The sequence below is a fragment of the Oncorhynchus masou genome, chromosome 29, assembly GCF_036934945.1.
Source record: "Oncorhynchus masou masou isolate Uvic2021 chromosome 29, UVic_Omas_1.1, whole genome shotgun sequence".
Classification (NCBI taxonomy): domain Eukaryota; kingdom Metazoa; phylum Chordata; class Actinopteri; order Salmoniformes; family Salmonidae; genus Oncorhynchus; species Oncorhynchus masou.
Genome location: NC_088240.1, coordinates 82,030,637 through 82,056,980, shown reverse-complemented (window position 1 = coordinate 82,056,980; position 26,344 = coordinate 82,030,637). Strand labels below are relative to the sequence as shown.

General features: G+C 42.1%; 1 protein-coding gene across 1 annotated transcript; it reads left to right on the top strand.

Annotated features, from left to right (window-relative positions):
- The first annotated feature begins 128 nt into the window (after positions 1–128).
- LOC135519780 (extracellular matrix protein 1-like) lies at positions 129–23,581 on the top strand. The gene is made up of 12 exons (XM_064944998.1): positions 129–949; positions 1,730–1,795; positions 1,975–2,291; positions 2,637–2,824; positions 13,494–13,779; positions 13,860–14,074; positions 14,985–15,072; positions 15,304–15,486; positions 21,445–21,735; positions 21,921–22,138; positions 23,155–23,242; positions 23,447–23,581. The coding sequence occupies exons 1-12, from the start codon at positions 889–891 to the stop codon at positions 23,564–23,566; spliced, it is 2,121 nt and encodes a 706-aa protein (XP_064801070.1). The 5' UTR covers positions 129–888; the 3' UTR covers positions 23,567–23,581.
- The last annotated feature ends 2,763 nt before the right edge of the window (positions 23,582–26,344 follow it).

Genomic DNA, 26,344 nt, shown 5'->3' with positions numbered 1-26,344 from the left:
GAAGAGGTGGGGTTTCAGGTGTCTCCGGAAGGTGGTGATTGACTCCGCTGTCCTGGCGTCGTGAGGGAGTTTGTTCCACCATTGGGGGCCAGAGCAGCGAACAGTTTTGACTGGGCTGAGCGGGAACTGTGCTTCCTCAATGGTAGGGAGGCGAGCAGGCCAGAGGTGGATGAACGCAGTGCCCTTGCTTGGGTGTAGGGCCTGATCAGAGCCTGGAGGTACTGCGGTGCCGTTCCCCTCACAGCTCCGTAGGCAAGCACCATGGTCTTGTAGCGGATGCGAGCTTCAACTGGAAGCCAGTGGAGAGAGCGGACCATTCACAGTTGAGCTCACTAGGTTTAGTTCAACACCGATTGGCTATTATTTTATAAGTGTTTATCAAGGGAGACCAAATGCTTGCTAGCTTCCCTTGCATTCAATATTACACATACAGAGATGCGCTGTTTTGCACAATCAGATGCTTTCCATAGTGTGAGGATACATTCAACCTCTTGCGAAATGAAGGACAATAATTTATTTTGTTATTGGCCAATTTTGGGGGGGGGGGAGACTGGCTTAAATCCATGAATACATAGCACTGCTGACTAATGGTGGGAAAATACCTCCCTCTTTTCCCTCCAATCACAGAACAACCATACATGTATTTATGCTCTCTCACAGCTCTCACACACTCATTCTCTGTTTCATACCACTCCATAAGGACATAACGGTTTGAAAAGAAGGGATTCCAGCTGTCGTTTGTCAAGTCGTTTCCTGAACTTGGCGTGGCTTTGGAACAACTTTGCTAAACACAGGGAAAGAGAGTGGGGGGTGAAAGAGGACAAAACAGAGGGAGTTGAAACAGTCCAGTGAAAGAGGACAAGGATAACTCCAGTATCAGTGCTCAAAATGGGTTGGTCTTGGGCTCTAGCGTGCTGGTGTGCATTAGTGCTGGTGTGCTCGTCTGAAGGTTTGTAGCTTACAAGGTTTTTGCATGTAGTCATCTGTTCTTTCTGTCCTTGTTTTATGTCCTGGTATGTGTTTATGGCTCCCCTTCTGTTTGTGCATGGTCTGTTAGAAGTGCACAGAAGAGGCCATTTTTATGCCCTATCAAGATCATGAAGAAAAACATTATTTGTTGGACGTGATACATTCCATTCCACCAGTTTAGTGTGGAACAACTTTGTCCAAGTCTACTAACAGTATAACTATTATTCTAGGTATAACAAAAATCTAGACTAGAGAATTCACACCATGTTAATTAAAGGTGCAATATGCAGAAGTCGCTCCGCAATTTCCTGTTTGATACAATTCAAATAGTTAGCCTAATTTCAGTTTGTGACAAAACAAGCAATGTATAGTGTTGAGAATCATTGTACCATCTAAACCGCTATGAAATAAATTTTCAATAGGCAAAAATATTTGTATTTTCATTTGTTTGAAGCTGGTATACAAAACCAGAAGCAAAAATGTAACTTAAGAAATGGGAATCATTGAAATAGTATACTTATAACAGATCTTCCGCTTCTTAGACTTGCTGTCAATGAGAATAACAGATCTATAAGTCACATTTCTATGTGAATTGGGTCACCCAAAAAGTTACATATTAGCTTTAAGTATTCTGATTTCATGATTTCCACAAATCTAGGTGGAAAACAACAGTATTGACATCACATGGTCAGAGTGCTATGGCTTATTTATTAACTAGTATGTGAGGGCATGTGTTTACATTCTCCCATCCCTTCCACAGATAACAGATCCCTTCCTGGCATGTTACAGAGAGAGGCCTCCTTTGACATAGAGGATTTCCTGCAAAGTTAGTGTGACATGTACTGTGAGTGTGTGCGTGTGTGTGTGTGTGTGTGTGTGTGTGTGTGTGTGTGTGTGTGTGTGTGTGTGTGTGTGTGTGTGTGTGTGTGTGTGTGTGTGTGTGTGTGTGTGTGTGTGTGTGTGTTGCAATGCCCTCACAGTGCTGTGTGTATATTTGCCTTCCAGGGGAGATCACCCAGTACCCGGACACAGACTTTACACCTGGAGTTCGGCCAATGGCTGGGCCTCGCTCGGTTGGGGAGTCCTACCCCAGTGTCCTTTTCCCCCCTGGCCGGCCCTCCCATAAAAACCTCCAGGCCATCTGTCTCCATAGCAGCCATCGTCCGCGGTACCCTTCCTACTCCCTCCCCCGCAACGGCGGAGGCCACTTTATTCGTCGAGCTGCAGCAATCAACCGGGTAGAGTCCTGGTACAGCGCATGTTGCCATGGGAACGGGACACAGCAGGTCCAGGAAGTGACGCTGTGCTGCGTTACACAGGCGGTGAGTGTTTCTGTGGCAACATTTGATTCTGTCCTTTCGTGTTGTGTTGTGTTCAGTTCTGTTTAGGTCCATTCACTCCTAGTGTACCAACAGAACCACCTTCTATGTGCACAGATGCAGTAGTGATGAGGACAGAGGATGCCCAGGGAAGATGAGACTCAGTAGAAGGAAAGCCCATACAGACACAACAGATTAGCCTTGGAGTCTATCTGTATAGCTGTGTAGCTGTGTAGAGGGGAAGGCATTCATGAGTCAGGCCCACTAAAGTTGTATCTTCACTATTTTAGGACTTCTTTTATCTCTATTTTTCATGTGTGAATTGATGTTTGTATATGTCACTTACAGTGGGAACAGACCCTGTCCACATTCTGTACTGAGGAGTCCAGAGTGAAGACACGCCATCACCACTGCTGCCAGAAGGCGGGCGGGGCCAGACTGAGCTGTTTCCATAGGGAAAACCCAGACCCCACCTACCTGCCGACCACCCCCATTCCTGAACCTGGCTTCACCTTTAACCCCAACACTTGTCACAAGTAAGGGAGGGAGAGAGGTGTACTTTAATTTTAGGGCAGGGCTGTTATGGTGACGGTATTACCGCCACACTGGTGGTTACGAGTCATGACCGCAGTCCAATTCCACGTGACTGTTTAGTCACGGTAACTAGGCATCTCCAAAACTGCGCTCTGATGGTGCTGATGATCATTAGTAGAGTACCAAACTTGCTAACAGTCAGTTGCTAATGTGCTGGTACTCAGCACCATAGTGTCTCTCTAATCACTCTGACATCAATAGAAATGTAAAACGAAAATCGAATCAAACACTTCATGAGTGCCCATGAGCTCATGTTGCGCAACAGTTCTATAGGCTAATCAATTGTGGGAATTTTTTTGGCCTCTTTTAAAAAGAGGATTCCATCAGCTTTCTATAGGCTAAGCCTACTATATTTATTTCTCAACGTTCCTAATATTATGCACATTGCTTCGCTTTCCAAAGGAGTATAGCCTACTTGGCTGCATGAATATTAACCATAGGAAATGCGCCCTCTATTTGCTATTTAACCTCTCTGGCCCACCCGACACGCTAGCGTCCCAACTTGCCAACAATAAATGCAAATGCGCTACGCCAAATGCTAATAGCACTCATTAAAACTCAAATGTTCATTAAAACTCACATGCAGGGTACTCAATTCAAGCTACACTCGTTGTGAATCTAGCCAACGAGTCAGATTTGTAAAATGCTTTTCGGCGAAAGCATGAGAAGCTATTATCTGATAGCATGCAACACCCCGAAATACCAGAAGGGGACGTAAACAAAAGAATTTAGCGTAGACGGCGCTTCACAAAACGCAGAAATAAAATATAAAACATTCATTACCTTTGACGAGCTTCTTTGTTGGCACTCCTATATGTCCCATAAACATCACAATTGGGTCTTTTTTTTGATAAATCGGTCCTTGTATACCCAAAATGTCTATTTATGAAGACCGTCAGATCCAGGAAAAACACCGTTTTTAAACGCAACATTATTTTTTTTAATTAAAAAAGTTGCCTATAAACTTTGACAAAACACTTCAAACTACTTCTGTAATCCAACTTTAGGTATTAGTAAACGTTAATAAACGGTCAAATTGATCATGGATCTGTATTCAATCTGTATTCAATAGGCACAAGTTTGGAAAACGTAGCCCACTTTTCCGGTTGCATTTTTCACAGCTATGGACCTGAAGACCGGATGTGGCTATTACTCAGATGACAAAGGATTTAGTTGCATCGAAATCACAACACTGGCGACATCGTGTGGAAGCTGTAAGAACTGTAATCCCATCCTTAAGTATTTTTCCTTCCAATAGACAATACATAGACTGGCGGATTGATTTTTTCGCTGTCGATTTTGTGATCAGGTTTCCTTGCGATTTTGACCACGGAACTCGTTCTGTTATAGTCACAGACACCATTGAACCAGTTCTAGAAACTTCATAGTGTTTTCTATGCACACATACTAATCATATGCATATACTATATTCCTGGCATGAGTAGCAGGACGTTGAAATGTTGCGCGATTTTTAACAGAATGTTGAAAAAAGTAGCCCGATCTCTAAGAGGGTAGTGTATTTACATCAAATCAAACTATATTTGTCACATGCGCAGAATACAACAAGTGTAGACTTTACTATGAAATGCTTACTTACAAGCCCTTAACCAACAGTGCAGTTCAAGAAGAGTCAAGAAAATATTTACCAAGTAGACTAAAATAAAAAGTAATAATAAAAGGTAACACAATAAGAATAACAATAATGAGGTTATGTACCAGGGGCACCGGTACTGAGTCAGTGTGCGGGGCTACAGGTTAGTTGAGGTAATTTGTGCATGTACAGTTGAAGTCGGAAGTTTACATACACTTAGGTTGGAGTCATTAAAACTCATTTTCAACCACTCCACAGATGTATTGTTAACAAACTATAGTTTGGGCAAGTCGGTTAGGACATCTACTTTGTGCATGACACAAGTAATTTTTCCAACAATTGTTTACAGACAGATTATTTCACTGTATCACAATTCCAGTTGGTCAGAAGTTTACATTAACTAAGTTGACTGTGCCTTTAAACAGCTTGGAAAATTCCATAAAATGATGTCATAGCTTTAGAAGCTTCTGATAAGCTAATTGACATCATTTAAGTCAATTGGAGGTGTACCTGTGGATGTATTTCAAGCCCTACCTTCAAACTCAGTGCCTCTTTGCTTGACATCATGGGAAAATCCAAGGAAATCAGCCAAGACCTCAGAAAAAAAATGTAGACCTCCACAAGTCTGGTTCATCCTTGAGAGCAATTTCCAAACACTTGAAGGTACCACGTTCATCTGTACAAACAATAGTACGCAAGTATAAACACCATGGGACCACGCAGCCATCATACTGCTCAGGAAGGAGACGCAATCTGTCTCCTAGAGATTTTGGTGCACGTATTTTGGTGCAAAAAGTGCAGATCAAATCAAATTTATTTATATAGCCCTTCAGCTGATATCTCAAAGTGCTGTACAGAAACCCAGCCTAAAACCCCAAACAGCAAGCAATGCAGGTGTTGAAGCACGTTGGCTAGGAAAACTCCCGAGAAAGGCCAAAACCTAGGAAGAAACCTAGAGAGGAACCAGGCTATGAGGGGTGGACAGTCCTCTTCTGGCTGTGCCCGGTGGAGATTATAACAGAACATGGCCAAGATGTTCAAATGTTCATAAATGACCAGTATGGTCAAATAATAGGTCTCTGACAGGTAGCACGTCCGGTGAACAGGTCAGGATTCTACAGCTGCATGCAGAACAGTTGAAACTGGAGCAGCAGCACGGCCAGGTGGACTGGGGACAGCAAGGAGTCATCATGCCAGGTAGTCCTGAGGCATGGTCCTAGGTCCTCCGAGAGAGAGAAAGAAAGAGGGAAAGAGAGAATTAGAGAGAGCATACTTAAATTCACACAGGACACCAGATAAGACTGGAGAAGTACTCCAGATATAACAAACTGACCCTTGCCCCCCGACACCTACTACTGCAGCATAAATACTGGAGGCTGAGACAGGAGGGGTCAGGAGACACTGTGGCCCCATCCGATGATACCCCCGGACAGGGCCAAACAGGAAGTATATAACCCCACCCACTTTGCCAAAGCACAGCCCCCACACCACTAGAGGGATACATTCAACCACCAACTTACCATCCTGAGACAAGGCCGAGTATAGCCCACAAAGATCTCCGCCACGGCACAACCAAAGGGGGGGGCAACCCAGACAGGAAGATCACATCAGTGACTCAACCCACTCAAGTGACGCAACCCTGCTAGGGACGGCATGAAAGAGCACCAGTAAGCCAGTGACTCAGCCCCTGTAATAGGGTTAGAGGCAGAGAATCCCAGTGGATAGAGGGAAACCGGCCAGGCAGAGACAGCATGGGCGGTTCATTGCTCCAGAGCCTTTCCGTTCTCCTTCACACTCCTGGGCCAGACTACACTCAATCATAGTACCCACTGAAGAGATGAGTCTTCAGTAAAGACTTAAAGGTTGAGACTGAGTTTGCGTCTCTCACATGGGTAGGCAGACCATTCCATAAAAATGGAGCTCTATAGGAGAAAGCCCTGCCTCCAGCTGTTTGCTTAGAAATTCTAGGGACAATTCGGAGGCCTGCGTCTTGTGACCGTAGCGTACGTGTAGGTATGTACGGCAGGACCAAATCAGAGATATAGGTAGGAGCAAGCCTATGTAATGCTTTGTAGGTTAGCAGTAAAACCTTGAAATCAGCCCTTGCCTTGACAGGATGCCAGTGTAGGGAGGCTAGCACTGGAGTAATATGATCCAATTCGAGCAGCCATATTTAGCACTAACTGAAGTTTATTATGTCAATCCCAGATCAACAGCAAAGGACCATAGGACATATTCCAGTCTGTGCTAGCAAAACAGTCCTGAGTGAGTCACTGGTACTTCCTGCTTTAGTTTTTGCTTGTAAGCACGACTCAGGAGGATAGAATTATGGTCAGATTTGCCAAATGGAGGGTGGAAGAGAGCTTTGTATGCATCTCTGTGTGTGAAGTAAAGGTGGTCTAGGACTTTTTTTTCTCTGGTTGCACGTGACATGTTGTTAAAAATTTGGTAAAACTGATTTAAGTTTGCCTGCATTAAAGTCCCCGGCCACAAGGAGCACCGCTTCTGGGTGAGCATTTTCTTCTTTGCTTATGGCCTTATAGAGATGGTTGAGAGCGGTCTTAGTGCCAGCTTCGTTCTGTGGTGTTAAGTAGACTATTACGTATAATATAGATGAGAACTCTCTTGGTAGATAGTGTGGTCTACAGCTTATCATAAGGTACTCTACCTCAGGGGAGCAATACCTCGAGACTCCTTTAATATTAGACATCGCGCACCAGCTGTTATTAGACACACACCCTCACCCCTCGTCTTACCAGAGGTAGCGTCTCTGTTCTGCCGGTGCATGGAAAATCCCGCTAGCTCTATATTGTCCATATTGTCGTTCAGCCACGTCTCGTGAAACATAAGATGTTACAGCTTTTAAGGTCCCCTTGGTAGGATAATCTTAATTGTAGGTTATCCATTATATTTTCCAATGATTGCACGTTAGCAAGAAGAACAGATGGCAGTGTGAGTTTACTCGCTTGCTTACTGATTCTCAGAAGGATGCCCGATCTGCAACACATTTTCCTGCGTCTTTTCTTCACACAAAATGGGGGGATCTGGTCCTGTTCCAATGAAAGCAAGATATCCTTCTCGTCGGACTCATTAAAGGAAAAGTTTATTCCAGTCCGTGGTGAGTAATCGCTGTTCTGTCCAGAAGTTATTTTTGGTCATAAGAGATGGTAGCAGCAACATTATGTACACAATGAGTAAAAAAAACAAGTTACTCAAACTGCAAAAAAACGAACAAAAAAGCACAATTGGTCGGGAGAAAGTAAAACATCAGCCATGTTCTTCGGCACCATCTTCATAGAGTATGCATTACATTTATTCTTCCCCCTGCCCCTATTCTGATAGCTGCATGATAATAATCCAAACTAATTTCATACATATAATATTTAGTATTAGTGATGCACCGATATTACATTTTTGGCCGATACCGATATTCAATATTTTCCTTGCCCAAAAAAACCCGATACCGATATTACATTTTTTTGCGGCCTTAAGCATTCTAGTATAGTTAAATAGTTAACACACACATGGACGCAGCGGTCTAAGGCTCTGCATCTCAGTGCAAGACTGTCTCTACAGTCCATAGTTCGAATCCAGGCTGTATCATATCCGGCCGTGATTGGGAGTCCCATAGGGCGGTGCACAATTGGCCCAGCGTTGTCCAGGCCGTCATTGTAAATAAGAATTCTTTCTTAACTGACTTGCCTAGTTAATAAATAAAGGTTACGCACACCCCACACTGACCAAAATGTTATTTTGTTGGCATTTATGTATGTCCCCACTACCAGTAAAACATAATCAAAACCTATTTCTTTCACTTATCTGCTGTGCTGTTTCGTTGTTAATATGTTCAGTCATTTCAATCTCAACCAGGATTTATATGGAACGCCGTTTGGGTCTTTGCGTGTCAAAAAAGATACACGTCTAATGACTCTATTTGACGTGTCAAATAACACAACATAATCTGTTTCGGTAGCTATAGATACCAAGCTAACTATATAGATACCTAGCTAACTATATAGATACCTAGCTAACTATATAGATACCTAGCTAACTATATAGATACCTAGCTAACTATATAGCTAGGTGGCATCTAAAATAACCCTAATTTATAAGACAACTCTTATTTGATTAATGTTAATGTTCAATTGCAATAGGCGAACAACATGTGTCAACCTAGCTAATACTTACAAGGATTCCTAAATCATTGCTAAGAATAATGAAAATGACAGCAGTTTTTACTGGTCATTGTGTTCAGGCTGGTTGAATTGGTGCTAGCTATGTACCAAGCTAATGCTAGCTACCCCAGAAGTTGTGGTCGAACAAATGATGCTTTATTACCAATGCGGTATTGTAAACACATCGTTCGTGGCCAGTGTTTGCTTGTTTGCAGACTTTTTTGTACAGCTTTGACAATGCTACTATATATTTTTTGACACGCAAAGACTCAAGCGGTGTTCCATGGTATGTATGTCGTCAAGATAATAGCAGTGATGAGATTACTGTGTAACTCCGGTAGGGCAACGTCAGAAAAATAGCACACTTGGTAGTGTTAACTGGTGCTCGACCAGTTGGCAAAAGCCAACATTACCAACGACAGAGAACGGTTGATTGTCAAGGGCAATGAATTACATTATCTTGGCTTTATTGGATTTCACCTTTGAGTTGTCTTGCTGACATTTTTACTTGTTGACTGCTCGATCCACACAGCATACATTGTGGGCTAGTTTAGGAATGCTGTGTTGCACAAATAGTGCAAAATTTTACGTGGCGTCATTATGTCATGTACCTTCGTTATATAGGTATGCACGCCTGCTTTGACATCGGTTTTGCACATTTGGCGTTAAACTAGACATCGGCTGATACCGATGTTGGTATTTTTAGCTAATATCATCCGATTCCGATATGTTCACAATATATCGAGCATCCCTATTTAGTATATGTAAAGGCAAGATTAAACTAGTCTAATGGGTGACAATATTATAATATGTTAATGGTGCCCAGTATGTGCATAAGGCAAGAAACAGCGTATGCTTTTTTTTGTGCAACTTTTTCAAATCATAGTCGCGCATGTCATGTAGCCTAGCCCATAGGCCTATATGTTCTGACAAGGTTTGTATCATAACTAACCTGGCCAAATAACTCCAAAAGCAGCCTGCAGGCCTAGAACCCCTGGGACACGGTAAGAGAGCACATAGCCTACAGACCTAGAACCCCTGGGACACGGTAAGAGAGCACATAGCCTACAGACCTAGAACCCCTGGGACACGGTAAGAGAGCACATAGCCTACAGACCTAGAACCCCTGGGACACGGTCAGAGCACATAGCCTACAGACCTAGAACCCCTGGGACACGGTAAGAGAGCACATAGCCTACAGACCTAGAACCCCTGGGACACGGTAAGAGAGCACATAGCCTACAGACCTAGAACCCCTGGGACACGGTAAGAGAGCACATAGCCTACAGACCTAGAAACCCTGGGACACGGTAAGAGAGCACATAGCCTACAGACCTAGAACCCCTGGGACACGGTCAGAGAGCACATAGCCTACAGACCTAGAACCCCTGGGACACGGTAAGAGAGCACATAGCCTACAGACCTAGAACCCCTGGGACACGGTCAGAGAGCACATAGCCTACAGACCTAGAACCCCTGGGACACTGTAAGAGAGCACATAGCCTACAGACCTAGAACCCCTGGGACACGGTCAGAGAGCACATAGCCTACAGACCTAGAACCCCTGGGACACTGTAAGAGAGCACATAGCCTACAGACCTAGAACCCCTGGGACACGGTAAGAGAGCACATAGCCTACAGACCTAGAACCCCTGGGACACGGTCAGAGAGCACATAGCCTACAGACCTAGAACCCCTGGGACACGGTAAGAGAGTACATAGCCTACAGACCTAGAACCCCTGGGACACTGTAAGAGAGCACATAGCCTACAGACCTAGAACCCCTGGGACACTGTAAGAGAGTACATAGCCTACAGACCTAGAACCCCTGGGACACTGTAAGAGAGCACATAGCCTACAGGCCTTGAACCCCTGGGACACTATAAGAGAGCACATAGCCTACAGAGCCTAGTGAAACATGTGTTCTTATAAACTCAGTCAGTGCGCAGTTGCGTGTGAAAACAGAGTTTTGACTGGTCATTATATAAAAGAGGATCCCAGCTTTCTTGTGCTGATATATTTATGTCTCAATTCTTAAAATTAAGCACATTAATCTCTTGAGCACCGAGCCCTCCCAACCTTACCTGGTTGAATGCTTCCCGTAGCCAGGCCAGTGCGGCGAGGTGGAATAGCCCGCACTGGACTGTGCTGGCAAACCGGGGACACCATGCCTAAGGCTGGTGCCATGTATTAGCACATTTCATGCCATTCTACTACACTTTATATATGACTGGAGACATTATCAAAATCTTTTTTATAGGACAAATTAAAGGGTAGCCTACTCTGCTGACAGTGACAAAAATATCAATTAAAAACGACATTGTCCATGTAATAGGCCTACGAGAAGGGAGTATATCAAAATGTCATCAATATACACCACCACACTCTCCACCGTACTAGCACCAATGGAAACCCCTAAACACCTACCTGAGCACTCTCGCAACCACCCCGTGAGAGCCCTCTGTGGCCAAGAAACTGTGGGGTTATGACAAGCTAACCAGAGTAGGCCCAGCACCACGTGAAATGCAGGAGAGTCAATAAGGAAATAAGGAAGATACTAATTCTCTCCTTGTGACCCCCCTGCGCCACCATGCCCAAAGGAGCGGTGACCTCCTTAATCAACCCTGACCCTAATGGTCGATTATCTAAGGCGTGAACGGGGAAAGGCACAGCCACGGAAACAATGGGGATCCCTAAACTATAGGCTAACGCTCTATCAATAAAATTCCCAACCGCACCTGAATCGACAAGTGCCTTATGCTGGGAATGCAGGGAATACTCAGGGAAAGTGACATACATAACCATGTGCAACAGAGGGCTCTGGGTGAAAATGGTACCGGCTCACCTGGGGTGACACCAGAGCGCCCTGCCTGCTGCCTCGATACCCAGAGGAACCAACCCGGAACTGACCTTCAGTGTGACCTCTGCGGCCACAGATAGTGCACGAGCTGGAACCCCCCTCCGGTCCCATTGTGCACCACCCCTCCCAGCTCCATGGGTATCGGAGAGGGGGTGCGGGAGGATGGAACCACCAAAACCAATCAGAACGTCCGCGGGTAGCTAGCAGGTTGTCCAGCCGGATGGACTAGTCCACTTGCTGGTCGAACGTGAGGGTGGTGTCTCTGCAGGCCAGCTCCCGACAGACGTCCTCGCGCAGACTACAGCGGTAATGGTCGATCAGGGCCCTGTCGCTCCATCCCGCTCCGGCAGCCAGGGTCTTAAACTCCTGGGCGAACTCCTGGGCGCTCCTCGTCCCCTGCCTCAGATGGAAGAGGCGCTCACCCGCCGCTCTACCCTCAGGCGGGTGAGAATGCTGTGGTAGCCATGCTGGTTAAGTGTGCCTTGAATTCTAAAAACATCACTGACAGTGTCACCAGCAAAGCACCCCCACACCGTCACACCACATTCTCCATGCGTCATGGTAGGAACCACAAATGCAGAGATTATCCGTTCACCTACTCTGTGTCTCAGAACGACACAGCGGTTGGAACCAAAAATCTCAAATATGGACTCATCAGACCAAAGGACAGATTTTCACCAGTCTAATGTCCATGTCTTGTGTTTCTTGGCCCATCAAGTCTCTTCTTCTTATTGGTGTCCTTTAGTAGTGGTTTATTTGCAGCAATTCGACCATGAAGACCTGATTCAGGGAGTCTCCACTAAACAGTAGATGTTCAGCTGTGTCTGTTATTAGAACTCTGTGAAGCATTTAGTTGGGCTGCGATTTCTGAGGCTGGTAACTCTAATGAACATATCATCTGCAGCAGAGGTACCTCTGGGTCTTCCGTTCCTGTGGTGGTCCTCATTAGAGCCAGTTTCATCATAGCGCTTGATGGCTTTTGCGACTGCACTTGAAGAAACTTTTAAAGTTCTTGAAATGTTCCAAATTGACTGACCTTCATGTCTTAAAGTAATGATGGACTGTCGTTTCTCTTTGCTTATATGAGCTGTTCTTGTCATAATATGGACTTGGCCTTTTACCAAATATGGCTATCTTCTGTATACCACCCCTACCATGTCACAACACAACTGATTGGCTCAAACACATTAAGAAGGAAAGAAATTCCATAAATTAACAAGGCACACCTGTTAATTTAAATGCATTCCAGATGACAACCTCATGAAGCTGGCTGAGAGAATGCTAAGAATGTGCAAAGCTGTAATCAAGGCAAAGGGTGGCGACTTTGAAGAATATCAAATATATTTTGATTTGCTTAACACTTTTTTGGTTACTGCATGATTCCATATGTGGTATGTCATAGTGTTGCTGTCTTCACTATTATTCTATAATGTAGAAAATAGTAAAAAAATAAAGAAAATCCCTGAATGAGTAGGTGTGTCCAAACCTTTGACTGGTACTGTATATCACAACTAAAGTTGCATTAACAACGAAACATTAAGCATACAGGAGGACCTGTTTCTTTGTTAACCGCTCAACACAGAATAGGAGCATGTGTTCACTCCCTAAAATCATTTGGAGAAAATATCCTTTCTATTTTATTCAGGACAACTTAGATTGTGCTATTCTGTTCTTCTGAAATAGACTACATTTTCATCGTATCATGTTTTTTTAAACCTGTCTAAAATAAATAATGGATTTATTGTGATGGTGTAGGCTATATTAAATGGATTTATTAGACATCTTTTTTTTTTTAAATGTAGATGTTCCAAAGGGCTTGTAAACTGTGTGTGTAAGCCAGGAGATGCTAAACGTGTTGATGATAATTAACTTCAATTACCATGAGACTGGCAGTCATTTGCATGACAATCACAGGCTGACAAAATGTCATGACCGCCACAGCCCTGGCAACTAATGACTACATGTATTGTGTCCTTTCCTCCCAGGTCCCAGCCTGGTCCATGTGCTGTCAGAGGGGAGAAGCACAAGAAGAGCCCCCAAGCTACTCCCAGAGACTCTGACATCAGCTTCCCCCCTGGACGCCCCACTTTCGACAACATCGGATTGGTCTGCTGCCTACACAACAGCCGACCCCTCTCCACCACCAAGTGCCTGCCACGTACAGGCTTTGGCTGGCTGGCCCGCCAATCAAAGGCCATGAACCGCCTGGAGAGAGGGTTCAAACACTGCTGTAAGGGACTGGAGAATGTGCTACCCTGTGCTGAGGGAAAGGTAAGGAGCGTGTGTGTGTGTACAGTTCGAGTGTTGATCAATTCAATTGTTTACAGAACATCTCTCCACCTTTCTCTTAGTGGCGTGAGGTGCTTGACAGGTTCTGTGAGGAAGAGCAGAAGGGGAGGCCTCACAACTCCTCCTGTTGTGATGTGGGAGAAGGTGAGGAGAGGTACACCTGTTTCTCCTCCCTCGCCCCTCATCCAGACTATGAACAAAAGCTTGACTCTGCTTCTGACGCACCACAGACCCACAACCTCGGCCACATCTGTGAAACATACAAGATCATCAAGAAGTAAGGGTTTGTTTAGGTTTATTGTGTGTGTGTGTGTGTGTGTGTGTGTGTGTGTGTGTGTGTGTGTGTGTTTAATTGTACCTTTTTCCTCCTCAGTCACATTTTTATGCTGCCCAGCCTGATTGTTTATCTTTCTGGGTGACAGAACCAGACCTTTCAGAAAGGGTACATTTCACTGTAGTAGATGGTGACTGTAGCTGTTTCCATCCGACTGGCGACAGATTTTAAATTTGCGCATTTTCCCACAAGTGGTGTGTTTCCACCAAACTGACTTGTAGTGCTTTTTTGTAGTGCACACAACATGTTTTTTTCCCTTCATTTTCCTGAATAAAAATCTAAAAATATGTAATGGTTTTCTTGAGTTGATGGAGAGGCGGACGAATACGCAGCGTGGTTACTATTCATGGTTCTTTAATAAAGCAACTACACATGAACAAACTAACAAAACAAGAAACGTGAAAAACCAAACCAGCCCTATCTGGTGCAAACACAGAGACAGGAACAATCACCCACAAAACCCAACACCAAACAGGCTACCTAAATATGGTTCCCAATCAGAGACAATGACTAACACCTGCCTCTGATTGAGAACCATATCAGGCCAAACACAGAAACAGACAAACTAGACACACAACATAGAATGCCCATTCAGATCACACCCTGACCAAACAAAACATACAAAGCAAACTATGGTCAGGGTGTGAGGTTTGCATTGTATCAAAGACCTTTACCAAAAGTTTAAAAACAATAGTATACAATAACTTTCACAAGTATCTTATTACAGCAGCTAGTTTAATCCAGGGACATTTGTACATAAATGTCTAACAAAGCCCTTTGACTGGTTTGGCTTGATTATCGAGTAAAACAAAGATGTAGTATACTGAGATGATCTTGTGATCTGTTCTCTCAGCTTCCATGTGGATCTCCCTGTCCAGAACTTAGTGGACCAATGCTGCCCCCTGCCAGCAGACCAGAGAACTGCATGTGTTCAGATACAGGTGAGTTCGACACTTAATAATGCAGGTTCACTCAGACAACCCCATATCTCATATTAACCAGGTTGTCCCATTGGGATAAAATGAACATGATTGGCCAGCAAGTGTCTACAGGATCTTAGACTGAGAGTTAGGTTAGTTATAAACAATTATTTTTATATTGTAGCTCTTTGCATGTTGCAGGCTTTTTGATATTGTTGTTTTCATAACTTCTCTCTTTGACTGTGAACCCAGCTGGTGATGCTGTCGCAGACACGCTGTCTTAAGGGGAAGCCCTCCTCTTCCTATGTCTTGCAGAAGTCCTGCCCTTCCTCCTCCTTCTCCCAGGACTCCCCTATGTGCCTCTCCAGACTGCTCATGAATGCCATCACCAAGGCAACCAAGTCTCCACACCTCAGAAAGAGGAAATTCCTCCTCACCTGATTTTGGTTTTACTCTGATGGCAGTGGGCCAATCCGAATTAGCGGTCAGGGCATTTCTGCAGTAGTCACTAGATAACCATGCCAGAAAGTATACAATTGGCTAATACAGAAGAACTGTTGAGCAAGTGCATGATTTAGTCAAACAGGGGTTAGGGTGTGGGTAAGAGTAAGCAGAATTTATAGTTAGAAAGTGCCATTTATTCCATATTTTCTAGCATGGCCAGATGACAACCAATTAATGTATGGTATCCGAGTGCACATAATATTTCAGTATTACTGTCCGTGTCTGTCATTAAGAGGGTGCTATAATGTTAGAACACCTGGAGAGCTGATATGAATATAAAAAAGAAGTGGTAATTCAAATGGTGATTTGTTTCGTAAAGCAGATATGTTTCAGATTTGTTAGTTGTATTTTTCATATAGCTCCAGAACTGCTATTTCACAAAATTCCTGAACTTATATACATTTTACAGACCCTGTAAGTTTTACATTGGTTATCTTGTTATTAGTCCAATCCTTCAGCTCCATTCAACCCTTCCCATCTCCCATCTATCTCTCAACACCATCCATTTTGGATTTCTATTTGCCATATATTTTTCAACTGTGCTGTGATGCTTGACATAAGTACTGAACCTTTCTCTTATCATAGCTTCTACATATTGTAAATTAAAAATAAACATTTTTGCTAAAATAATTATTATATTATTGATTGATTGACTATCGCTTGTCAAATCATCCAGTATTGCTATCTGCAACGTTAGTTCTAGGCAAATGTTACAATTATTCAGCCATTCCTAGACCTGTGACCAAAAACGAGCAACATATGGACAATAACCAAATAAATGATCTAATGACTCTGCCTCCTCACAGCAGAGCTGGGAAGATTGTAATCCCCCATATACATAACATTATATTGGTTGCAAGAATTTTGTATAGAAATTTAAATTGAAAAAATTCGAAGTTTTGAATCCGGCGTTGTTTTGTTTATCAATTCATAAACCATGTGCCATGGAATGGGTATATCGAAAATCTCTTCCCAACTATTTTGCAATTCATATGTCACAGCTGTCAGTTTTTGGTCCCTAAATGAAATTGGTATATGTTTTTATTTATCACACTTTTCTTTAACCATTTATGTTCTTTAATACAGGGCCGACATACAAGTTCATTTCCCCCCCTTCTACTTCCCTCTTCCATTTTTGTGGTAATGCTGCAATTAGTTGGTTGTAGTTTTGGGTAGAGCCGACATTTCCATATGTCTGTGTTAGCTGCATGTGTGACATAACTCCACCAGTCCTATTTATGATATCATTCACTAAAATTATATCTTTTGAAAAAAAAAAATCGAAAAAAATGTTTTATCAATAAGTATATTTGAGTTTAACCACAATATTTGTTGTATTGTTTTTCTGTCTTTTCAGGTGGATTAAACTGAAATTGCAACCAACTTTCTAAGGCTTGTTTAAAAAATAACGATATTTTGGAGAAGATTTCCTTTTCAAACAACCGAAAGTGAGCAGGTGTAACCTGAATAAAGGGGAAAAGGCCCTTCCTGAACATAGGATGAGACATTCGTACCAATTTACTAGAGAACCAGTTTGGATTGAAGTGTAACTTTTGTATGACTGATGCCTTTAGTGAGAGGTCTAATGCTTTAATATTTAATAATTTCTGCCCTCCGAATTCATATTCGTTATATAAATAGACCCTTTTAATTTTGTCTGGCTTGCCATTCCAAATAAAATTGAATATTTGTTGTTCATAAAATTAAAAAGCAGGTCTCGAGGTGTACACAAAACCATAAGCAAATAGGTCAACTGTGATATGACTAAAGAGTTAATCAGGGTGATTTTTCCACAAATAGACAGGTATTTTCCTTTCCATGGTAGCAAGATTGTATATATTTTTTGCGAACTTTATATAAAAATGTATTGGAGTGAGATCATTTCTTTCTTTTGGGATTTGTATACCGAGTATGTCCAAATCTCTGATAGAAAAAGTATCTAGATCCTCTATGAGACCGTGGAGAGATTATAATTGTGGTTTTAAAAGAAAACATGATTCATCAACATACAATGAATGACACCTTAGTTTTTAAGCCACGGATTTCTAATCTCTTAATATTATTGTTCGATCTAATTTTAACAGCTAACATTTCGATGGCAATAATAAATAGATATGCCGATAGTGGACAATCTTGTTTTACTCCTCTAGATAATAAATAATGTCTACATCTCAGAAAGTTTGAAACTATTTTACACCTAGGGTTACTATACATAACTTTAACCCAATTTATAAGAGATTCTCCAAAATTGAAATATTGTAGACATTTATATATAAACTCCAGTCGTACTTTATCAAAAGCCTTTTCAATATCAGCTATGAAAACCAGGCCTGGTGTCCCCGATATTTCATGGTAATTCTATTGTTTCCAGGACTTGTCTTATATTATCTCCAAAGTACCGTCCATGTAAAAAACCTGTCTGATTAGGATGAATAATGTCTGACAATTATTTTTAAATTCTATGCGCCAAGCATTATGTTAGGATTTTTGCATCACAACACTGAAGTGTAAGAGGTCTCCAATTTTTTAAATGGACTTTATCTTTATATATACCACTTGGATCCTGTTTCAATAATAATGATATCAGACCTTCTTGTTGCGTGTCTGATAATCTACCATTTATATAGGAGTGGTTAACGATATTTTAATGTTGATATCATTCCCAATGAAGAATATTTTATGTTAAGGTTAAAAACGTATTATTTTCAGGCTACTAAACAACTATTGATTTATAACCACGGAGAGTTACGCAAGTCGGAAAGAAAACAGTTTCAACATCATCAAATCATGCTTAGTCTAATACAGTGACAACTAAAAATAATTTGGTCCAATCGACATACGCTAAATATGATGTGGCTGTCCATGGTTCTGATTTGTGCATGCACGCACATTTTTACTCACCCTACTTGTAAAGAAACGCCAATGCCATTCTCCTCTCTTTCATGTTGACGAAACGGTCTATGACTCTGTCATACAGTACACGCCTTTATTTTTCGTTGTCCTAGGCTACCTGGCTAAAACGCATGTTCCATAGCCTGACTTGCTTTCAAGGGAAACGATGAGCCAGCTAGTTAACATTAACCTTCTACATCTAGCTACATATTGAACTTCCATCCTCTCAGGCATGCGGAACAATGTAAATTAACTATGGGAAAAGCTCCCCTTTTCCAATAGGTGCATGATAAAGGTATTTTAGAATGTCATGCAGAATGTCATGTGCCTTTTACTGAGGAGTGACTTCTGTCTGGCCGCTCTACCGTAAAGGCATGTTTGGTGGAGTACTGCAGAGAAGGGAGAACCTTCCAGAAGGACAACCATCTCCACAGAGGAACTCTGGAGTTATTTTTCCATTTAAGAATGATGGAGGCCACTGTGTTTTTGGGGACCTCCAATGCTGCAGAAATGTTTTGGTCCCTTCCCCAGATCTGTCACTCGACACAATCCTGTCTCTGAGCTCTATGGACAATTCCTTCGACCCCATGGCTTGGTTTTTGCTCTGACGTGCACTGCCAACTGTGGGACCTTATATAAACAGATGTGTGCCTTTCCAAATCATATCCAATCAAATTAAAGTACCACGGGTGGATTCCAAGTTGTAGAAACATCTCAAGGATGATCAATGGAAACAGGAAGTCCCTGAGCTCAATTTCGAATCTCATAGAAAAGGATCAGAATACTTACAGCACCAGTCAAAAGTTTGGACACACATGCTAAGCATATGTGGGAACTTCTTCAAGACTGTTGGAAAGCATTCCAGATCAAGGTGGTTGAGAGAATGCTAAGAGTGCAAATCTGTCATCAAGGCAAAGGGTGGCTACTTTGAAGAATCTCAAATATAAAATAGATTTTGATTTGTTTAACACATTTTTGATTACTACATAATTCCATATGTGTTATTTCATAGTTTTGATGTAATCACTATTATTCTACAGTGTAGAAAATAGTAAAAATATAGAAAAACCCTGGAATGAGTAGGTGTGTCCAAACTTTTGACTGGTACGGTATGGAAATAAGGTATTTGTTATTTATTTGTAATATATTAGCAAAAGATTACAAAAACCTGTTTTTGCTCTCTGAATATTGGGTATTGTTTGTAGATTGAGAATTTGTTTTCTTTAATCCATTTTAGAATAAGGCTGTAATGTAACAAAATGTGGAAAAATTGTTTTTTTTGTTAATGAAAAAATAGTGCGCACATGCAGCTATCTCAGAAATCGTTTGGAGGAAATATCCTTTATATTTTATTCAGCTATGTTCAATTGCATTCTTCATACTATTGAATGCCACGGAAGTCTAAGACAATCTTGTCTGCTAAATGAACTAGTGTAGCCCACAGCCATATGGCATAGCCTGATCAGGGACTAACATAAGGACAACTGAGTATGCTATTCTGTTCTACATTTTCTTCATATCATGTTTCTTTAGACCTGCCGATAATACATTTATTGGATTTATTGTGATGGTGTAGGCCAGGTATTCCCAAATTGGGGTACGCAATGCCGTCGGGAGTACGCCAAATAAAAGTGTGATTCACATTTAAAAAATGTTCTTCACATTTTCAAACAGTCCGTGTTATATTTTTCAACGGGGCTATACATTTGGTTGAGTTTTTTGTTCTCGCCTTAGTAGCCTCGTTTCACTGCCAAAAAATAAAATGAAACCATCTAGTGTTCAGCGAAATAACAACACAATGTCAAATACAGGTAGCCTAGTCAAATAATTAACATCACGTTGACCGTTACTCTCTCGCGGGAATTCCACTATGTAGCCAAACGTAGCTGCTGCTTATTCCGTTAGCTCGAAAATGGATAAATGGTTAAAAAAAGTCCCACGTCCATGGAGACACATACCAGCTCTAATGGTGGTACTGTTACTACCAGCAGTACTGCACCTATTGACGACACAAGTTGATCCGCTTCCACGAGCACATCCAATGCTAGCATAATTAATTCTACATTTTTTGTCAGCCCAGGTTGCATGGACACTTGACAGTTTTGAAGCTGATGCAGCCGAAGAGCTACTGCCTCCTTACCCGGGAAAGCACCGAACAACAGACAGGGACATTGGACCATCGAAGAGGCGCAAATATGATGAGAACTACATTGATTTGGGGTTCACTTATATTGGGAGCAGTGCCTCTCCTCAGCCACAGTGTGTTATATGTGCAAAAGTACCATCTCACAACTCGATGACACCTTACCTCTTGCGCAGACATTTAGAAACAAGCCACAGGAGTTTTTTGAGCGATAATTAAAAGAAGACTTTCGAGTAGTAAGACATGTATAAAAGCAACAAATAGCATTAATAAGAAGGGTCTAGAATCTAGATGCGTCTTACAGTGGGGCAAAAAAGTATTTAGTCAGCCACTAATTGTGCAAGTTCTCCCACTTAAAAAGATGAGAGAGGCCTGTCATTTTCATCATAGGTACACTTCAACTATGACAGACACAATTAGAAAATAAAATCCAGAAAATCACATTGTAGGATTTTTTTATGAATTTATTTGCAAATTACATTTGAGTGTGCACTGACCCTGGTGCTAGAGAGAGTACGCAGCCAGAGTTTGAATGTTTGAAGGGGTACGGGACTATAAAAAGTTTGGGAAGAAGGCTATATTAAAGGCTATATTAAATGGATTTATTAGTCTTTTTCAAATGTTGTTCCAAAGGTCTGCATCAGTGGTTGTAGGCTATGCTATGTGTGGAAGTCAGGAGATGCTAAATGTGTTCATGTAGGCCTAATCAACTGTGAATTACTGTCAAGTTATTTGCATGACAATCACCGGCAGACATTTCATGACCTCCACAGCCCTCGTTTAGGGTTCATGTTAGGTTCAAATGGTCCTTTTTTTATGGCAATTAATGACTACATGTATTGTGTCCTTTCCTCCCAGGTCCCAGCCCGGTCCGCGTACTATCAGAGGGGAGAAGCACAAGAAGAGGCCCCCAAGCTACTCCCAGAGACTCTGACATCAGCTTCCCCCCTGGACGCCCCACTTTCGACAACATCGGATTGGTCTGCCGTCTACGCAAGCACCGCCCTCTCTATACCCCCAAGTGCCTGCCACGTACAGGCTTTGGCTGGCTGGCCCGCCAATCAAAGGCCGTGAACCGCCTGGAGAGAGGGTTCAAACACTGCTGTAAGGGACAGGAGGATGTGCTACCCTGTGCTGAGGGAAAGGTAAGGAGCAGTGTGTGTGGGCTATGTGCTATGGCCTGCTTACCTGCACTTGTCAACATGGGAAAAGTAAGGATCCAATTCATACCTATGCTGAAGAAGGCTACTAAACAGAAATATCTGTATAAACTATCCTCTATACAGTGAAAAATAATATATATTTTATATATATCTCTCTCCTCTCTTAGTGGCGTGAGGTGCTTGACAGGTTCTGTGAGGAAGAGCAGAAGGGGAGGCCTCACAACTCCTCCTGTTGTGATGTGGGAGAAGGTGAGGACAGGTACACCTGTTTCTCCTCCCTCGCCCCTCATCCAGACTATGATCAAAAGTTCGACTCTGCCTCTGCCGCACCACAGACTCACACCCTCAGACACATCTGTGAAACATACAAGGTCATCAAGAAGAAGTAAGTGTGTTTGTTTAGCATTATTTTGTGTGTGTGTGTGTTTAATTTAACAAGTGGTGTGTTTAATTTCACAAGTGGTGTGTTTCCACCAAACTGACTTGTAGTGATTTTTGTAGTGCACACAACATGTTTTTTTCCCTTCATTTTCCTGAATAAAAATCTAAAGATCAGTGTGTTTCCATCATATTTCCAACTCTACTGATAGATTTATCACAGAAACGGTTGTTATAAATAGTAAATGTGTCAACTCTGGTCTTGGCACAATCGCTCGAGCCAACAACTAGCAGATACAGTGTGGGTAAGCTAGTCTACATGATGAGATTTATTATGGATAACAGTGACCAATATTTACATTTTTTTTCAAATGTCAGTCAATCATCAATCATCATGTCACCAGAATAAGACCCTCAATATTTATTGGAAAGGAACATCAAGCTCATCACTGTGCACTTTCACTACCCTGTGAAGTTGATCATTTATTTAATCTGTAGCCTAATAAACTGTATAGTTTCCTGAGTCGTAGTGGAAGGACCACACCATATCACGTGACTACAAAATCACTTTTCTATGATGGTTATTATATCAATATTAGCACATAAAGCTGTTTCCAACCGCCATTTCTCACATAATACATTTTACCTACACAAAACGATCCCACCATGTCAAACGAACAGTTATCTGTTGGCATTTATAACATTTCACTGAAACCTCCTGTTTCCATTACAGTTGTTGTGGTTTTGTTTTATACGGTATGACCTTACTCGCAGTAAAACTGTGGATGGAAACGTGGTTAATGACATTATAATTCCAGATTTGCATTGTATCAAAGACCTTTACCAAAAGTTTAAAAACAATAGTATACAATAACTTTCACAAGTATCTTATTACAGCAGCTAGTTTAATCCAGGGACATTTGTACATAAATGTCTAACAAAGCCCTTTGACTGGTTTGGCTTGATTATCGAGTAAAACAAAGATGTAGTATACTGAGATGATCTTGTGATCTGTTCTCTCAGGTTCCCTGTGGCTCTCCCTGTCCAGAACTTAGTGGACCAATGCTGCCCCCTGCCAGCAGACCAGAGAACTGCATGTGCTCAGATACGGGTGAGTTCGACACTTAATAATGCAGTTTCACACAGACAACCCCATATCTCATATTAACCAGGTTGTCCCATTGGGATGAAATGAACATGATTGGCCTTCAGGTGTCTACAGGATCTTAGACTTAAAGTTATATTTTAGGTCTAAGGATATAGCAGGCGTTTTGATATTGTTGTTTTCATAACTTCTCTCTTTGACTGAACCCAGCTAGTGATGCTGGCACAGAGACGCTGTTCTGCAGAGAACCCTCCTCCCCTGCTGTCTTCCAGAAATTCTGCCCTCCCTCCTCCCAGGACGCCCCTATGTGCCTCTCTGGCCTGCTCATGAATGCCATCACCAAGGCAACCAAGTCCCCACGCCTCAGAAAGAGGAAATGCCCCCTCGCCTGATTTTTGTTGTTGTTGACTTTTCACTCTGATGGCAGTGGGCCAATCTGTCAGGGGATTTGTGAAGTACTACACAACTACATGACCATGATAGAATTGGCTAATACAGAAGAACTGTTGAGCAATTGCATGATTTAGTCAAACAGGAGTTAGGGTGTGGGTAAGAGTAAGCAGAATTTATGGTTAGAAAGTTACATTTATTCCATATTTTCTAGCATGGGGAGATGACAACCAATTAATGTATGGTATCCGAGTGTACATAATATTTCAGTATTCGCTACATATTCGTCGCAAGACCCACTGGCTCCAGGTCGTCTACAAGGCCATGCTAGGTAAAGCTCCGCCTTATCTCAGTTCACTGGTCACGATGGCAACACCCATCCGTAGCACGCGCTCCAGCAGGTGTATCTCACTGATCATCCCTAAAGCCAACACCTCATTCGGCCGCCTTTCATTCCAGTACTCTGCTGCCTGTGACTGGAACGAATTGCAAAAATCGCTGAAGTTGGAGACCTTTATCTCCCTCACCAACTTCAAACATCAGCTATCTGAGCAGCTAACCGATCGCTGCAGCTGTACATAATCTATTGGTAAATAGCCCACCCATTTTCACCTACCTCATCCCCACAGTTTTTATTTATTTACTTTTCTGCTCTTTTGCACACCAATATCTCTACCTGTACATGATCATTTATCAATCCAGTGTTAATCTGCAATATTGTAATTATTCGCCTACCTCCTCATGCCTTTTGCACACATTGTATATAGACTCCCCTTTTTTTTCTACTGTGTTATTGACTTGTTAATTGTTTACTCCATGTGTAACTCTGTGTTGTCTGTTCACACTGCTATGCTTTATCTTGGCCAGGTCGCAGTTGTAAATGAGAACTTGTTCTCAACTAGCCTATCTGGTTAAATAAAGGTGAAATAAAATAAAAAAATAAAATATTACTGTCAGTGTCTGTCATTAAGAGGGTGTTATAATGATAGAACACCTGGAGAGCTGACATATCTGCTTTATGAATTAAATCACCATTTGTATGACCACTTATTTTTATATTCATGTTTCAGATTTGTTAGTTGTATTTTCTTATAGCTACAGAACTGCTAGTCCAATTCTCCTGTTCTAACATTTGAAATAAATCTTTATATTTTCAAAATGTTTCCTGTGCCATGTCGTAATCATTTTGGAGTGAAGCACTGCCAGTTATTGTAATTTGTCATTATCTGACACATGAACAACATTGAAATGATTATTTGAATAAACTGAAATGTTGAGGGAAGTGGACTTTATGTTATAGTGACTGTGTGACTGACATTTATCCACTAAGTTAGTGTAGTAGAACTTGCATTAATAGAGACAGACAGGGTCCTCACTAGCTGTCACAGCCACAGAGTTTAGCCCAAAGCCTGGCAGATGGCAATATTGAGTGGTTTCACCTCACCGTCCAAAGGCATTGTATGAAGCCGGTTATTTACACTTGTATCCCCGACCGGTTCTTACATGAAACATTCTCCATTCAGGCTGCAAAGGCATCGATTTCCTCAATTTGATTTAGTAGCGAGAAGGCAGAAAAATATGGGGAAAATATGTGCTTTCTTTATGACACTATTTTCCACCACCATGCCAAAGTTGCTAAGAATGTTAGTCCCAGATGTTGTATATTGCATTCAGCCAGTCAGGTTGCAGATGTCTGTACACCCCACCCATAGCAGCGATGGAGGATGTTTCTGGTTTTCAGGGACACAGTATTTTTTTAACTAACTTTTGTTCCCCCTGAAAAACAGAAGTGGGGACTCCGCTCAGGCTTCTTTCTATGCCTGCTATGTTAGTTTACCCCTGGCTGAACTGGGAGGGCAACATCAGGGAAGAGCGCGCTTGTTTGAAATGGAAAAGTGTTGCAGTAGCTTTTGATAAAGAAGAACATCAAGACGAAGATTGTGGAGATTGTGACAGCCGGCTAAATGGCATCCCTTGAGAATGCAAGAACAAGATGTATGTCAGGAGAAGTGCAGTATTATCATAAGGAGGTGTATATTTGGAATACGGAGGAGGAATGGAGGGAAAAGAGAGGCAGAGGAGGTCTAAGAGAGAGAGAGGAAGGAAGAGGCTGAGCTTGAGTTGGTTACAAATGGCGGAAAAAAGGGAGATCATTTGTTAAAGAAGAATTGTAGAAAGTGTAAGCAGATTGAGCTGAAGACAGGAGGAGAAATGGAAATGAATGAGGTTGAAGTATCGGAGGTGGTCGGTGTGGTGAAGTTCTCTGAGCCCAAGGGTCAGGATAAAGAGGAGTGTGACAGTAGGAGTGAAGTTTTGGGAAAAACTGTTTGGTTTGGTTATGTGTTCATGGTGAGTTTTCTAATTAAAAAACCATGGACAACTACTGCGCTGCATTTTGGTCCACCTCTCCTTCATCAGAAGAATCCCGTGACACACCATTGAAAGGATTGATTACTGGGTTAACAGTAAATGTAAAAGTTGACCAACTGAAGGGGAAGATTCCCAGTGTTTGTGCTGCTGAGTCATTGTCTGTTCTTTTGAGTTTTGATGTTGAGTCTTTGCCCAATAAAGTGATGTGAGAATTTTTAAGGTATCCTGTACAATATTTTGTGCCGAATACATTACGTTGTTACAGGTGTCAAGCTTTTGGGCATGTGGCAGCAGTGTGTTGGAAGGAGATTCCGAGTTGTGAGAAGTGTGCAGAAGGGCATGAGACAA